Source organism: Vulpes lagopus, chromosome 2, assembly GCF_018345385.1.
Source record: "Vulpes lagopus strain Blue_001 chromosome 2, ASM1834538v1, whole genome shotgun sequence".
Lineage (NCBI taxonomy): Eukaryota > Metazoa > Chordata > Mammalia > Carnivora > Canidae > Vulpes > Vulpes lagopus.
In genome coordinates, this window is record NC_054825.1 from 125,334,492 (window position 1) to 125,351,013 (window position 16,522).

The 16,522-nt window shown below is 50.1% G+C and overlaps 1 protein-coding gene across 3 annotated transcripts in view; it reads left to right on the forward strand.

Moving 5' to 3' along the window:
- The window catches only part of LAMA2 (laminin subunit alpha 2), a 580,308-nt gene that overhangs the window by 540,518 nt on the left and 23,268 nt on the right, over window positions 1-16,522 (forward strand). For all 3 annotated transcript variants that reach the window (XM_041737419.1, XM_041737425.1, XM_041737408.1), the window contains 5 exons: window positions 1,483-1,631; window positions 6,359-6,535; window positions 6,735-6,903; window positions 15,446-15,558; window positions 15,779-15,968. In XM_041737419.1, coding sequence (XP_041593353.1) covers window positions 1,483-1,631; window positions 6,359-6,535; window positions 6,735-6,903; window positions 15,446-15,558; window positions 15,779-15,968 — 798 coding nt within the window. The remainder of the gene's footprint in view (window positions 1-1,482; window positions 1,632-6,358; window positions 6,536-6,734; window positions 6,904-15,445; window positions 15,559-15,778; window positions 15,969-16,522) is intronic.

The following is a 16,522-nucleotide window of genomic DNA, read 5'->3' on the forward strand; positions in this document are numbered from 1 at the left end:
TCTCTCATGTTCTGTCTCCCTCCCTGATATTTCCCACTCATTTTTTATATCCCCCAAATGAATGAGACCATATAATGTTTGTCCTTCTCCGATTGACTTATTTCACTCAGCATAATACCAATGGAGGAATTCTTAAACTGAGTGGCACTCATCTAATTGTAGTTTTATTGGTATTCATTCAATTGTACAGTTGTGAATGTGGCTTCATTATTTACATGTATGTCTCTTAAATGTTGAGGAATGCATCAAATAGTTGTAATAGAAATAATCTTTAAAGAATAGAGGGAGGAAAACGTGTCATTCCCTCTCATTTCTTAATGTGCATAATAAGTGCTAGATACATCTAATATTTAAATTTCCTCTTAAATTCCTTGTCTTTTATCCTCATCAAGACTAAATAAATGGACTTAAATCACCAGCTTTCAGGATCGTTCTTAGAATTAGAACCTGCACCCATTAAAACAATTAAAATGAGAAAATATTAAGTACTACAAGCAGAGTAAATTGGAAATAACGTGTTAATGTTTCAACATTTTAATGATAATATTCATCTTTAAAAATCTCATAGTAAAGTCCTCTTTGAAAGAGGAAACAATGTTAAATAGTTTACATCTGGTGTAGAACCAAGGCTGGTTAAACTGACGTACTTGATTTTCCAAAGCTGACATTTTGAAGCCATAGGGTTGTTTTTGACTCTGTTCTATTAAAGTTAGTTTCTTACCCCAAACAATCAATGTAGCTGAGAACGTTTTAATTGAGTGGGTAGTTTGCAGTTGCCCCTTTGACAGATGGTAAGCACTTGTTCAGATCCTCTGGATGTTCTGTGTTGGACACAGCTGCCTGGACGATTTGGCAAATCATCGGAGACTCCACGATGTGTGATTGCAACCGTCACCGCCCCAGGTGACTCACGGAGGGCTGGGTGACGATGGAGCAGCAGGTGCCCTCTGCTCCACAGGCAGGGGAACACGCGTGGCCTCAGCTATGGGGCGAGGACTGCATTCGGGCTCCCTGGGGTTCCTAATCTCATCTCAAAACCACACTGGTTGCTATGGGAACAGTAGCCAGAAGAAAGCAGTCATGTTTGTGGATGAAAAATTGTCTGCCTTCTTTCTGCGTGTGGGAGACCAGTTGGGTGCTGGCGGTAGCGTCTGCTCCAGCAGCCCACAAGGCCCAAGGGAGCCCGACACCGCAAAGGCCATGAGGCTGGGAGTCGGACCTGATTTCCAGGAACTCACTGTCCACCCGTGACTCTGGGGACAGGGAGTTTCTGGACACCTTTGCTTCCTGGCCCATGGGTTAGGGCCCGGTGCTTCTGCTGCACCCAGACTGCACGGCCCCCAACAGCAGAGCCTTGGGCCGGGACCCAGATGCCGATTCCCGCTTGGTCCATGGCCCATGGGCGTGTTGAGTCCTTGGTTCTCAGGTGGGGGCTCGGGCCAAGGGGCCACCGTGACCCTCCATGACCTCTCGCCCCCGCAGGCCTACTACGCCGTCTTCCTGAGCAAGGGCCGCCTGGAGGTGCACCTGTCCGCGGGGACACGGACCATGAGGAAAATTGTCATCAGGCCGGGGCCGAGCGGGTTCCACGATGGGAGAGAACATTCCGTCCACGTGGAGAGAACTAAAGGGTAACAGAAGCAGCTGGCGAGCGGCCCTAACCTGTGTGTGGGCCGTGGAGGTTCCCTGCACCCCTGCCCTGCACCTCTCGTCCCCCCGCTGCACCCCCAGCCCTGCACCCCTGCCCTGCAACCCACCACCCCCCACAGCCTCTGCACCCTCCACCCTGCACCCCTCACCCCCCACTGCACCTCCAGCCCTGCACCCCACTGCCCTCCACAGCCCCTTCACCCTCCACCCCTGCATCCCCGCCCTGCACCCCTCACCCCCCGCCACTGCACCTCCAGCCCTGCACCCCACCGCCCCTACAGCCCCTGCACCCCCGCCCGGCACCCCCACGCCCCCCACTGCCCCTGCACCTCCACCCCCGCACCCCACCACCTGAGCTGGACCAGGCCCCTGCAGAGTGGCTACAGGGGGGAACAGAGGTGAAGGACACAGGGGGAAAGGCTGCCTCGGGGACTACCCAAAAGAACTGCTTCCCAGCCCTGATTCCCGAAGGGCAGCCACGGTCCCCTGAGCTGACACGTCTGTCACCAGAGTGCTGGGCACCGGGTATTCCCTGCACTGGGAAAGTCGTCTGCATTGTCCTCACAGTGATGTCTGACAATGCGGGGAATTAGTTTAGAAGGACAATTAGACAAAAGGAAGACAGAAGCCCCGAGACTTCAGACCCCCAACCAGCAGGCCATTTAATTAGACTGGAGACGTAGAAAAGACCTGGAAATCAACTGTGAGGAACCCTCAGGGCACAGAGCATATTTTTTAAATACAGCAGGATGATGGTGTAGCACTAGTTCAGGTGAGCAGGAGCTACTCTGTACAGACCTGCGTTTTCTAATTATCCTCTTGTGGGGATAACAGTGTAGATAAGTAATAAGAATGTTTTCCAAGTAAATGACAAAGCTTTCCTTGGCTCATTTTTTTTATTGTTATATAGAACATTAGATTGTGGGCCGAATTACTACTGAGCGTTCTTGCAGGATATCTACTCGCTGCGATGTTTGGAAACCATGATTAAGACAAATGAGGGATCCGTATTTGGACAAACTGAGAACTTTCACGAACCTGAGAGCCACACGTTGTGGGCCTGTCCCTGAGGCGGAGTGAAAACTGAATTTTCTCATTTGAATCTTAGCGACTGCTCTAAAATACTAGTTTACAACCTTCCAGATAAGACTTCAGGTTCTTTGGCAAACATTAACCCTTCTCATGGTGGGAAGGGCTTTTTTAACGTCTTTGAACTTGAAAGAATCTCAACAAACAAATGCAGGTTTGACAAGTTGACCAAAAAAATCATCCCGAATATGTATTTTGGTCGAGAAAGGATTCTGAGGGTCCCGGTGCATTACGACGTTGCGCTCAGGTGTCCTTTTAACAGGTGTCTCTTCAGGAAGGGCATTTTATTATGCCAACTTCACAGCTGTCGGCCGTTAATCCAGCCTTTATTTGATTAAATTCAGTGTATAGTACATCGCTGAAAACTGGTCATTCGGCTAATTGGCCATATAAACAAACAGTTTCGCCATTCGCTGTTAATTAGAGGATAATGTATGGGCCGTATTAGTGGGTAGTCGGTGAACTCTGCGGCGAAGCAAGAACACATTTGCTGCCGTAATGTCTCAGTCAGGCCTCTGTGGGCCAAACACAATCACCGCCTATCCTTTCAGCAAGTGCCTCAATTAACTGATTAACCGGAGATGGCTAATGACCCTAAGAACTTCACCCAGAAACATCTTTCAATGCTTTATACCTATTCCACGGCACACTCTGTGTCAAATGCTGGACACTTCTAACGCCTCCATCTGTGCTCGCCAACTATTTGCTCTTACCCTTCTGTGTCACCTCAAAGATTGTGCCATTTCACGTCGAGTATGATGCCCTTGCTAATTTGGGAGTATTTGCCTTCCCCCAACACCATACAGATCATCAATGTCCATTGTCGCTTCTTTTCCTGAAGCCCTGGATAAGATGATAATCGTAATGCCACCGCACAGAATCACTGGATTTTTACCAAACTGAGAGGCAAACTTCCCGAGGTGCTCTTGCCCTATCCTCTCCCCGTCTGCCTCTCTTTCTCCTTCCTCCCTTACCCTCTCTCTTTTTCTACCCCTCCCTCTGCAAAAATCTCACTTGAGTCACTTTGGTGTCTAATTCCGGGGACTCCAGGGCTCCCTGCCCTCCATAACCTTCCATTAGCCCTCTGAACCTTCTCCCGGACTCCGCGTAAGTGGCCAGTACCCCTAACTGGACAAAAGGGCGAAACCCCAAGAGCCTGGAGTAGATGCGTAGGCGAGGAGTTTCCTCCTCTGTCAGAACATTCTCCATACGGGCACAGATTTAGGCTGAAGGGCACAAAGTTAGACCAGCTCTTTCAGGAATAATCTGGGATCTCCGGTATCCAGAGTGGAATCATGATTTGGACCCTGCAACCCAAATATTTCTTACCATTCAAAATATGTTCCATCAAAATAAAATTGCAGGGCCGCCTGGGTGGCTCAGTCGGTTGAGCATCTGACTCTTGATTTTGGCTCAGGTCGTGATGTCAGGGTCGTGGGGTGTGGGGCTCCATGCTCAGTGGGGAGTCCGCGTGGAATCTTCCCTTCCTCTCTCCCTGACTCCTGCCTCCTTCGTGCACGGGCGCAGGTGTTGTGGTCTCTCTCTCCCTCCCTCCCTCAAATAAATAAGTAAATCTTTTAAAAAATGATAAATAAAATGGCAGACTTTGTTCTTCATGTAAATTGCAAATGTCAGGGCACCTACTTCTCTTAATTTCTTCTTGCACGTATACAACCCATTTGGCGGTCATTCGAAAACAAAAGCTTAGACCAATATTCCCAACAAACAAGTAATCGTATATAAGTAATGAAATGCTTTATTATGAAACTCCAAGAAGCAACTTGTAGGCAAATACAGCTGACTTGTTGATAATGTCTATTATAGCGCTTTTTGCCTATAACAGGTCCTCCATGAAGGGGCACTGAGTACATATTTTTAAAAGAGGAAATACAGCAGAATCATAGTGGGCATATTGGTAATGTTCCTCTTTTACCAAAGAATGAAATAAATGATCTAGATCTGATGATCCTAGAATGTAAAACACAAGCAAGATTTAGCTATCGTCTTCGAGCAATGCCTTCATTAAGTAACACAGCCTCAGTACAATCCCTTAATTAGTGTTTTCCATGGCTTAATGTAGGTATTTTTATCCTCATTTTATAAGTGAATGAAATGAGATTGAGCAAGATTAAGTACCTGGCCCCGGTCACACTGTCGGTAAGCCTCTACGCTAATACTCCATTCCAGTCGGTTCTTCCCGAAAGCTCACGTTCATCCTGTGTCTCCACCCTGGGGTCTACTAGGACAGGACCACTGGAATGGTCCTTGTGGCAGAACCAGATCAGACACGACATCGGAAGCATGAGGGCCTCTGGCTCTTTGAAAACCCTGCTCGAGAGCAGAGATTTGCTCCCTTCAGACAATCCTTAATAGCGGTTTAAATCCCTCATTAAAACTGTTAAGAACATCGCCATGTTGTGTTAGGAAGAGTTTGCTTTTAGCAAGAAAAAAAAAAGGTGTGTGCATGGGGGCGGGGGGGCTGCTCAGTGAGTCACAGATGCCCAGAAGTGTTTTCCTAAAAGTCTCATAAAACCACCGGCATCCTTAGCAATAATGTGGAACTTCTTGAATTTTGCCAACATGCTCTTCCAGAGTTTGGTAAGAAAAAAAAAAACAATATGTCATTTCCCCTTCATGTTCCTTTTGAAAATAAATCCAATGTGCTCCCTCTCCACCCCTTGAACACTGACATTTTGAGCACCAATGAAATCCATTTTTCTTTCATTCTCTTACATCTGAACTGTCTCAACGTCGACCAGTTGCTCAGGGCCATTTCAGACCATCTTTGCCCTGGTTTGTTATTTCTAGTTCCGCATGTGGTTTTTATTCTTTTTAAAAATATATATATTTATTTATTTACTCATGAGAGACACAGGGAGAGAGGCAGAGACGCAGGCAGAGGGAAAAGCAGGCTTCCTGCAGGGAGCCTGACGTGGGACTCGATCCCAGGAGCCTGGGGTCACGACCTGAGCCTAGGGCAGATGCTCCACTGAGCCCCCCAGGCCTCCCTGGTTCTTATTCTTTATAAAGTCAAGTCAGATGGCATTTTAGGACTGAGTTTCCCCTCTAAGTGCTTTGGTTTTCTCCCCGGATATATAGGAAGCTTCCAGGAATTCATTCATGGTCCTCAGGCCGGTGACTAGTAGCCTCCCACCCCCTGATCTGAACTGAAATTCAAAGCCTGCTTCTAGAACAAGAGAGGCAATGCCTTTGGTGACCGTCATCATTGGGACTCCGCCCCCTTGGAGTCCCTGCCCAGGGCCCCAGGGCTGTTGTGACTAAGGAGCAGGGCCCCCGCTGGCAGGGGACCCCATGGACAGGCCGAGGGCGCCCGCGGGCTCGTCAGCCTGGTTCTTCCCAGAGCGCCCGGAAGGCTCTCTGCCCAGGTGCACAACCTGTCCCCCGCAGGGACACGAGGCACCTGGAGAGATCAAGGCCCCGGGCTCGGTCCCCGCATCCCCCTGGGCCGCCACTGCTCTGAGCCACCTGTCGGGGGGCAGTGCCCGTGGCCTCCCAGGGGCCCGCTGACTCCTGTGGCTCCTGTGAGGCGAGGGGCACCCCGGCCTGAGGCCCACCCACGGGCCGGGCGCTGAGCCCTGGGTTGCGGCTGTTTCTCCAGCGTCTTCACTGTGCAAGTGGATGAAGACGGAAGGCACACGCAGGCCCTGCCGGCGGAGCAGGCTATCCAGGTCCACAGGCTCTTCGTGGGGGGCGCCCCGCCGGAGTTCCAGCCGCCCCCCCTCAGGAACATCCCTCCTTTCCAAGGCTGCGTGTGGAACGTGGTCATCAACTCAGTGTAAGTAGGCAACTCTGCTCTCTTAAGGGGACCACGCGGGGCCACCGCAGACCCAGGCGGCGGGCGGAGAGGCAACAGGAGGAGCTGCCCTCTCGACTGGAAGGGTCAAGCCCTTAGCCTGAGGAGGGGGGGCTGGACTGTTGGGAGGCAGCACCTTGACAGCTAACGCAGAGTATTTAATTGCAATCCCATCCATCAGCCCCATGGACTTTGCGCAGCCCGTGTCCTTCAAAAACGCAGACATCGGTCGGTGTGCCCACCAGAAACCCCGCGAGGACGAGGATGCAGCGGTCCCAGCCGAAGCAGTTACCCAGCCAGGGCCCGTGCCCACGCCTGCCCTCCCCGCGCCCACCCCCGTTGGGGCCCATGTGAGTGTTTCCATCCTAGCGCTTTCCCGTTGGAACCTGTCTTTTCAGCTGTTTCCCGAGAGAAAATAATTCAGGAGATCTAGTACATCCTACTCCTGGAATCCGAGGGAGGGCAGCGTCTACGGAAGCCCATTCCCCGTACGCCTTCCTCTGATTACTTTTACTTCTATGTTCTGCTTTGAGCTTCTTTCTCGTGAAACAGCAGTGTTTTCCGGTGAACAGCCAGCATAGCACAGATGCGTCTACAGAACCAAAAACAAGACCCACCTGTAACATCGCCACACACACGCAACCGTATCCGTTTTCAGCCCCTTTTAGTTGTGTTTCAAGTAGTAGACAGTGCATCCTGTGTATAATGTGGTGGCCTCCGTTTTAAGACCGGTAATCCGCGACAAAACATCACGCAGACGTGGCTGCCCGACTACGAGGCCCACAGGCCCTGTCCGGGGCCCAGAGGGAGGCTCACGGCCCCGCCGAGAGGTCGGGGCTTCGCACAGGATGGAAATCAGACGTGAATCAGCTTGAGGTGAGGGCGGAGCAGACACATTCAGAGCCGCTGGGAGACTCACAAAGCAAAGGAGCACGAGTCTTGTCTTTGCTTGGGCCTCGGGCTTTTATCGAGAACCGTGATCCTCGGACTGATTAGAACAGAGACTAGGGCCCATGTGTGATCGTTTGGGGCCCGGGGACCTGGGTGGCAAGATGCCTAGGCTGGAGATCTGGAACACGCATAGGCTAGCTCTGTCGGTCATTCTCACCTGGGCCTGCCTTAAATGTCACCTGTGCTAAAGCCTTCATCAGCTCCTTGCCCTTACAAGGAGGACGTACACTCTTTGCATTCTGAGGCATGAGTGAAGGGGGGGTGGGGTGCCATGCTGGCAAGAACAGAGGAGCCAAAACGCAGATTTTTGTGGAGTCCTTCTGTTTCCGTCTTGATGAGTATGTGCGTGTGTGCGTGTGTGTGACACACAGAGACAGGTAGAATGTTCCCTTGTGTGGGGGGTAATCATTCCATTGATTAGAGCATGGCTTCCCGAGTAGACAGCCAGGGTTGCAATGCATACACTCCCGTCTACCTTGCGTATGAATCTGGGAAAGCTACTTAGCCAATCTAGGCCTCAGTTTCCTCATCTGTACAGTGAGTGTATTTATGGCACGTAAGTCCAAGAGTTAACATGAGGACTTAAAAAAAAACGTTTCTTAAATGCCTAGTGCAAACTAAACATTTAATAAATGGCCTAACTGCTCTATCGTCGTGATCATAATGACTGCCTCCGAGTGCTGACGCTGCGCCAGCCGCTGCCTAAATGATTGCCATTCAGCCTCATATGTAATTTTCATCATGGCTCTGTAAACGATACATCATCCCATTTTTGGTTTGAGTTAATAAGAATTGTCTAGCCTTAGTCGCCCAGTAAATGGCAGAATAGGAATTTTTATCCAGGAGGTCCGACTACACAGCCGGGCTCCTTATCACTGCAACGCTCTGTCTTTGTAATTCTACTTTTTCCTCATCATAGGCCATTTAGAGTGCTGCTAGTTTTTCACTGTTAGGAAATATATTCTGATGAGCGCCTCTATTTACCAAACTTTCTTCTTTATTGTCTCAAGACAGATTCTTAGATGGATAAATGTCAGATTAAATGAAGACTATCCCGAAGGTTCTCGAAACATACCCATTAATTGCTTTTTCCAAAGGTCTCATCAGTTTCCATTCTCACCACCAATGTATCCAAGAGGGTGGATCTCACTATACTCTACAGCGTACGCGTCATATTTATAATGTTTGCCAACTGATGGGCGCAACACGCTGTCTTGAGCACGGATTTTGAAAACTCTTGTTCATTTCATTTTCTTCCTTAGTTTCCACGATGGAAAGGGTTGTTCTGTAGAGCGATCTGCTGCTAATCACTAGAGATATTTTTGAGTTTGCATCTTTCTAGCATCCCTTCCAGGATTTGGGAAGAGCAAAGTCCTTATGCTTGCAGTGAGCATAGCGAATAGACTTGTGGAATTGCTATGTTGTACACCTGGAACTAACGTAACATTGTGTGTCGGTGATACTTCAATTAAAAAGGAAAATATAGCAAAAGCTTTTCTCCCATGGTAAATAGTCTATAACCTCAAGCATTCTCCATGTGACCTAATTTCTTATTCCTTTATTTCAACAGATCAATATTCTTTTTTTATTTTTTTATTTTTTATGTATTTATTTTTCAACAGATCAATATTCTGAAGTTTGAAATGTCCCCTTCAAAACGTGGCACCTGGAATAGACAATATTACTCAAAGTGCCCAGGTCAGGGGACAGCAGTACCTCTCCTTCCATTGGTCTGTCCTCATATTTTATTAAGTATACACCTGAGAATACTTTGGTATTTTAACTGAGTCAATCTGCTGGCTCATCCTCAGTGCCATATTCAGTCAACCACAATCTTGAGAGCCTGTCTACCACTCAACCTTCTCTTGGGTCAGGTCTCTCAGCCAGCCCGTCTTGACTTGGTCCAGTTCACTGGTGGAGAAGCCCGCTGGTCACCAGTCATCACCTCTCTTTGCTCAGTGCCTGCACAAACTGTATTTTATAGGGAGTCTCCAGCATATCCCTCTATGGTTTCTGGAGATCACATTTTCCCCCTTTTTTTCTGAAAATAAAGATACTTTCCCATCTGGGACTGGAGATTTTTTAACTCATTTAAGTTTTCTTGTAACCTTCTGTTCTAGTTCCAATTTCCATTTTCTCTCAGCAGTATGTGTTTTAACTTTTCAGAAACAGAGCATTCCACTGAGATAAGACAAAAGCAAAAGAGAAGTTGAGTGGCAATCCTGTGGACTGGTATACAAAGACTCACAGAACACCAGAGCTAGAAGAGACCTTAAAGATCCTGACCCTCAATAGACTCTTAACAAAGCCCTAGAACTTAGCTCAGGGCCTGTCATCACGCACATTACTGACAGTTGGCACTAAAACCCAGATATCTCAATTCCATCAGCTATCTCCCCTTATGCCATGTGGGCATAATTACATTTCTTAGAACCTCCATCCCTATGGGGTTATATTTTTACAGTTTCAGATCATGGGACCATACACATCTTTCCATTTGATCTTAATAATAATTAATTATTCTCTTATTTTCTTAAATTATTTAAGAAATACATATATTATATTTAAGAAATAAGAATAATTTCCTTATTTCTCTTAATAATTCTCTTATTTTCATTCTTTGTGTGGAGAGAAGTTCTGCTTTTTAAAGGTGACCAAAAGTTAAACGTTCGACAATTTATAACGAATATTTGTCGAGAGCCTACTACATGCAAAAATTAATACAATATCATCATTGCTAGCAAGGAAGAGGGGGAGAGACAGAGAGTGGAAGATTTGAGGAATAAGACGCTCATATAAATGACAAAGCCAGTATGTCTGGAGGTCAGTGTGGCTAAGAGCAGAGTGTGGGCCACACACACAGCCCGCTGGCTTTCAAGACTGAAAACTGGAAACATGGCAGGGTGTCCCTGAAACTGCATCCAAACCAAATGATTAGTGGCATCTAAAAGTGTAAAAACAAGTCTATAAAATGCAAATTTTAATATATCATCACACTCTTGTACATAAAATCTTTCAGTTGAAACAATACAAAATGATGACATACTTAGGACATTATGTGAAGTGGATGAAACAGGACATAAAAGCATACATACTGCATAATCACATCTACATCAATAGATGGGTAAAAACACATTAAAAAAAAATCCTTGCAAAAAAAATATATCAGAAGCTAACAGCAGATGTATTATGGACTAGAGATGATTTTCATCATTTAAAATATATATATATATATATATATATATATATATATATATTCTTACGTGTGCTTTGCTTTCATAACTTTTTCTAAAAGATACATTGAAAGCGGTGGCTTTCAATCTCTCTTTATTCCTCTGCAACATCACATTAAGAGCTCGTTTCTCCTCTGGGCCCCCCCCCCCTCCATGTTGGGGGCCGCTGAGGACGCCTACTGGGCCTTTTCCAGTGATCTGGGACCGGGGCCTGCCCGCCTACTTCCACTCAGTGGCCTCGGGCGAGTGACTTGTCCTCCCTAAATGTAAAATGACCCTTTGAAAAATAAGGATGGTGCCATCTACCCAGCCAAGGATTATCATGAGGAAGTAAATTATATGCTGTATGCAAAGCACCCAGCACGGTGCCTGGTGCTCAGAAACACCCCAAAATTCTTCCGTGGGAATCGTTAGCCTTTCACGCTTTCAGGGGGAGAGCGAGTGCCAGGAAAGAAAGGGAGTGGCGGGCGTTCCACGTTCAACAATTGCAAACTCCAGTAGGATATGGAGGTCATAGCTCAAGTCTCGCATCATTTTCCATTCTCACCATCCCCTTCCCTTTTCACACCAGAATTTAGATTGTAAGAAGGTCGTTAAGAGCTAAGGCCTGTAGGTTAATTCCTGGTGGAGGAACCGTCCTCTGTTCTCCCAGAGCCCGAAGGGGCCGTTCCCTATGGTGGGTCCCCTCCCCGCCAGCATCTCACACCATGAGGATGCTGTTCACCGGGCTCCAGCGCGGGTTCAGAGGATCCTGGGAAAGCCCTGCCCTGAGGACTGTGTCGGTCCCATCATTCGGACTTGCTGGGACGTCACACAGCAGAGGTCACTCTACGTGTATTATCGCATTTGATAGTGTAAGAGCCCAGCTTCCCATTACGCTTTTCTCTTGTTCCATGTGTTCCGGCCCACTTTGAGCTGATTAAATATTTCTACATGTCTCATCTGTAGAGATCCCTCATGAAGATGGTGGGTGGGCGGGGTCAGACTGTAGACGTCTATGACCACCGGCAGGTCTACACGGGGTTTGTACTGAGTCTTTATAACCAGCATGGCCGTGCGCCTTTGTATACAATGAACTGGCTGCATTTTTTTTTTTTTTACTTGAAGCTTATTGGAAAGTTGAACTTTGAAATGTGAATGCGAAGAAGAGTGACACAAATAGCCGTGAAGAATCCCCATGTCATTAAGGGCTTTGGGGAGTTGGGGAAGAGAAGCGGGTAGAAAGGGAAAGAATAGGCCAAAAGAAAGCCATTTCTCTCGCAACTTCAGTGCTACGACTTTAAAAGCTAAGTATGGTCCATGCCAAAGGACGAATCAGGTCAACCCCGATATGCGTTTAAAGGGGGAAAAAAAAACTATTTTCCATAGCACAAGGAACCTCTGTCCAGGCATTAGCGTGTAAATATTACCAGGTGACCAGGACCTACCAAAGGGGCTCGTGGGCAGGGTGGTCACATAATTCACTTTCTCAATAAACAGCTTGAGTAGGGATTTTATATTTTGGAACATTAAAGTCAGTGCTGTGAAAAGTATCTCCCACTTAGTATGCGTCCGTAAAACAGAGCATCACAAAGAAGCGTGCAACTTCTCAGATGCGATTTGAGCCCCCATTTGTTAGTGGGGTTACTGACTCATGAAAGAGGAAAACGATGCAGTTTTCATGATCATTCATCACTTGGTGCTTTCAAGAACAAAGAGGCCGGTTTTGATAAATGCAATTTGAATGTCTGCTCTGCAGCAATCTCAGTTCCAGGAGGCTGGCCTACCGACCGTGGGCTGCCCCGAGTCCGATAAGTCATTTCCAGGTGTCCGCCAACGACCAGCCGTGGGCACGGCCGCCGCTGTATTCTGACCTGAAACGGAGGAGCTGAGGTGACAAAGTTTTCCCCGTTGCTAACCTGCTGCGCGTTATCCGAACCTGAACCGCGTTATCGCGGCCTCGGGGAGCAGGGCTCCGGCCACCACCCTCTGCAGCTGTGCCACCGTGCCAGGCAGCAGGGCGCCGCCACCTGCACCTGCCAGCGTGGAGGAGGAGGAGGAGGAGGAGGAGGAGGAGGAGGGAAGGAGGAGGATGGGGAGGGGGAGATGAGGAGGAGTGGGGGAGCAGGAGATGAGAAGGAGGGGGAACAGGAGGGGGAGGAGGAGGAGAAGGAGCAAGCTCACGGCCCCCTGCGCGCACCTCAGTACTTCAGCGCGTCCCCACAAGGTGGCAGGGTTGTAACGCATTCAGATTGATGAGTCTGTGGATTTTTTTTTCCTTTTTATCATTGTTGTTTTAACACATTTCAAAGATAAGTGTTTCCAAAATAATACAGGTAAAGTATCACATCCATAAAGATGATGCCTCCTCTCAAGCTCACGTCGGCTTGGAGGAGGAAGCTGTCTTGCAACCGTCATTCTTTTTTGATGCTTCCTTGGAGGGGGCACCTGTGTGGCTCAGCTGCTTCAGCATCAGGTTCCTGATTTTGGCTCAGATTGTGATCTCGGGGTCATAAGCCCCCGTCCCCGCCCCATCTGCCACACTCATGCTCGCTCGCTCGCTCGGCCTAGTCTGCTTGTCCCTCTTCCTCCCCCTGCTTGTGTTCTCTCTCAAATAGATAAAATCTTCAAAAAAAAAAATTGTTTAAAGCATCCTTGGAATTACCCCATGAGAAGACCCTTTCTCTTAATCCTCTTCCTTAACTTGGATTTCTACAGGAAGCAGGTTGAAAAATAAGACGACCTTATTTGTGTGCAGACCATGAGGCACTTTCTGTTCCATCTCATAAATTCCCTTTAAAATGTTAGAGGGGGAAAGCGCTTGGGCAGCAGGAGGAGCAGCTAGACCCTCGGAGGGGCCCCGGGAGTAGGGCCGGGCCTCCAGGGTCTGCACCCTCCTGCACACATCCCACGTCAGGCCAGCTTGCGGACTCCCCAGGGGGAGGTGAGGCACAGCAAACATCCAGTCCCACGTGCCTTTAGCCAACGGAGAGAACAGGTCTACACTTGCCCCAGAATCAGTGCAGAGCACAGGCTGGCAAATTGGCTTCCCATTTAAATCCAAAAATACATACGTATAAAAATTCTCTGCCAGCACTTCTCGGTTCTCTTCCAGCTGCCAGTTTTAGAAAGGAAGGTGATGGAAGGTTTTTTTTTTTAAAAAAAAATATTTTTTATTTATTTATTAATGAGAGACCCAGAGAGAGAGGCAGAGACCCAGGCAGAGGGAGAAGCAGGGTCCATGCAGGGAGCCCGACGCGGGACTCGATCCCGGAACCCTGGGGTCATTACCTGGGCCGAAGGTGGTGCTAAACCGTGGGGGCCCCCCCAGGCTACCCCCTACAGCTTCTTATGAGACCGCTCATGAAGCCCCTGCGCTCCTGTGGCAGAGGCTCCCCTCCAATGCCGAGGTGGGCTCTGTGGCCTCTGGAAGGCCCGGGGGTGCGGAGCAAAGCGTGGAGAGCGGCTCGGGGCGGCAGGTGGGCCTCGGCAGGTGCCCCGTGACCCACGGCCGCCGCCGGACTCGGGCCTCGGGGTGTCTATGGGCAGCGACTGCGGCCTGGGGGTCGCTACTGAGCCACAAGGCCTCCAAGCCCCTGGGGCCTGTCCTGCGAGATGGGGGGCACCCTGGGGCCACATGAACAGAGAGTGCGTCCCTGTTCTGCCCGCCGGGGTGAGCCCTCCGTGGGCACAGGGGCCACCATCTGCCCCCGCGGAGCAGCGTCCTGGCGGCTCACACCCTCCCGACCTCTCCCTTGCCAAGGCACACGCTCCGTGGACAAGGGACTGCAACGCCGTCCTCGTCCTGGGGCCACAGCCTGGTGCTGAGGAGTCAGCTGCCCTTGCCTGGGAAGAACCTTCTGTAGCCTGTGCTTGGGGCCAGAGGCTGGGTCGTGACCTGGGTCCCCTCTAGGGCCTAAGTGCTCTACAGAGCCGAGGGTCACGCTGCCACATACGGGCCCGGTCACTGGCAGGGCTGGAGCCAAATGGAAATACGGGGCCCCTTTTTCCAAAAAGGTGACAGGACGGTGACAGCAGAGCGCCGAGACATGCAGGCTGGCCCGCGCAAGCTCTCCCGCCCCAGCACCAGGTCTGGGTCCCCGCACAATGACAGCTGGCCTGGGACACGGTTGCTTCCTGTGAAAAGGCGCCGCGTTGCCCAGCAGCCAGCTCAGGGACCGAGTGGTCCAACAAGTGTAGACATAGCCTCCTGAAAGTCGAAATTCGTGGAAGCCTGCTCGGGGGCGATGGTTCTGGAGAGAAAGTGATGCAGCGGGAGATGGGGGGGGGACACGGGGGGAACACACACCCTCTACTTGTGTAGCCCAGTGGCCAGCTTGTCACCGTCCCTGGCCTGGCTTCTTGGAAGATAACTCTTCCCCAGGGAAGTAAACGTGGAAAGGAAATCCCAGTTTTCTCAGAAACATCCACAATTTTTTTTTCCCATCAAGGGTAATGAAAACAGGAACGGATCAATAAATACTTGGGGGCACATCGATTTGGCAAGTCAAGGGCGCGACGTACAGGATTCCCGCTTTCGGCTCGCTCAGTCGGGAGACACGCCGTGTGGCCGAGGGCACAGATAGGCAGACACCGTGGCTCTTGCTAAGGACCTCGAGCGGGACCATGTGCGAACATGAGGCGACAGGGGAGGAACCATTAGAGAGCAGGATCACATCTTCGGGAGCAGAGGCCCTCAGCCCCTCTTTGTCCCCTGGGTGTTTTACAGGGTCCTTGCACGGCAGATCCAGAGCCAGCTCTTCTGGTCGGGAGCAAGCAGTTCGGGCTTTCGAGAAACAGCCACGTTGCAATTGCGTTTGATGACACCAAAGTCAAAAACCGGTACGTGGTGCCCCACGACACAGGGAAGGAGGGCCGTGTGAGGTCCTGAGCGGTCGCTCCTCCTGCGGCCTAAGCTGCTCTATGGAGCTCAGCCGGGGTCGGGCGCACCTGGAGAGCCAGGTCGCAGGGGTCCTCCTGCTGTCCCCCGGGGACACTCGCCCAGAGCCCGAGAGTAAGAACACGCTTGTGGTTCTCCGCTTTGCACGCGTCTCTTCCCCAGGCTCACGATTGAGTTCGAAGTGCGGACAGAGGCGGCATCGGGCCTGCTCTTCTACATGGCTCGGATCAACCACGCAGACTTCGCCACCGTTCAGCTGAGACATGGGTTGCCCTACTTCAGTTACGACCTGGGAAGCGGTGACACCAACACCATGATCCCCACCAAGATCAACGATGGCCAGTGGCACAAGGTAAGAGGCCCCGGGATGGCGGTGGTGATGGTGGTGGCAGTGTCCTCGAGGGGGAACCAGTGGTGGCATCGTCACTGTCCCCGGGGCACCTGCTGTGCTCCCAGTGCACCTGCTGTGCTCCCAGTGTACATCCTGACTCTGCAGCCAGCGGGCTGTGCAAATAAAGCAAGTGCCGCCTGCAAGCGCCCACCCCTGGGAAGAGTAATCAGACCCGGGCGGACCCCATTCTTGCCCTACAGCTGCGGTCCCCCAACCGCTGGGTACAAACCAGGGCCAGGGGCGTGTGTGCTATTCTCGGTGAGGAACGTGGGGCAAGGAAGCGAATTCATCTTAACACTCTACGTATTCAATGTAGAGGAATAATACGGGTTCTGAGATGGCCTTTTCCTCCTCTTAAGGTGCTCATACGGCCTCTGGTTTATGAAATCATATTTGACAAACTAAAAGACAGGGAACTAACGCGGGCCCTGAGGCTTCCTCTCCACCCCCCCCCCCCCCCATCAACCCCTTCCTGCTCTGTGGAAACCAAGAGTCTGGGAAGCTGCTAGATCATG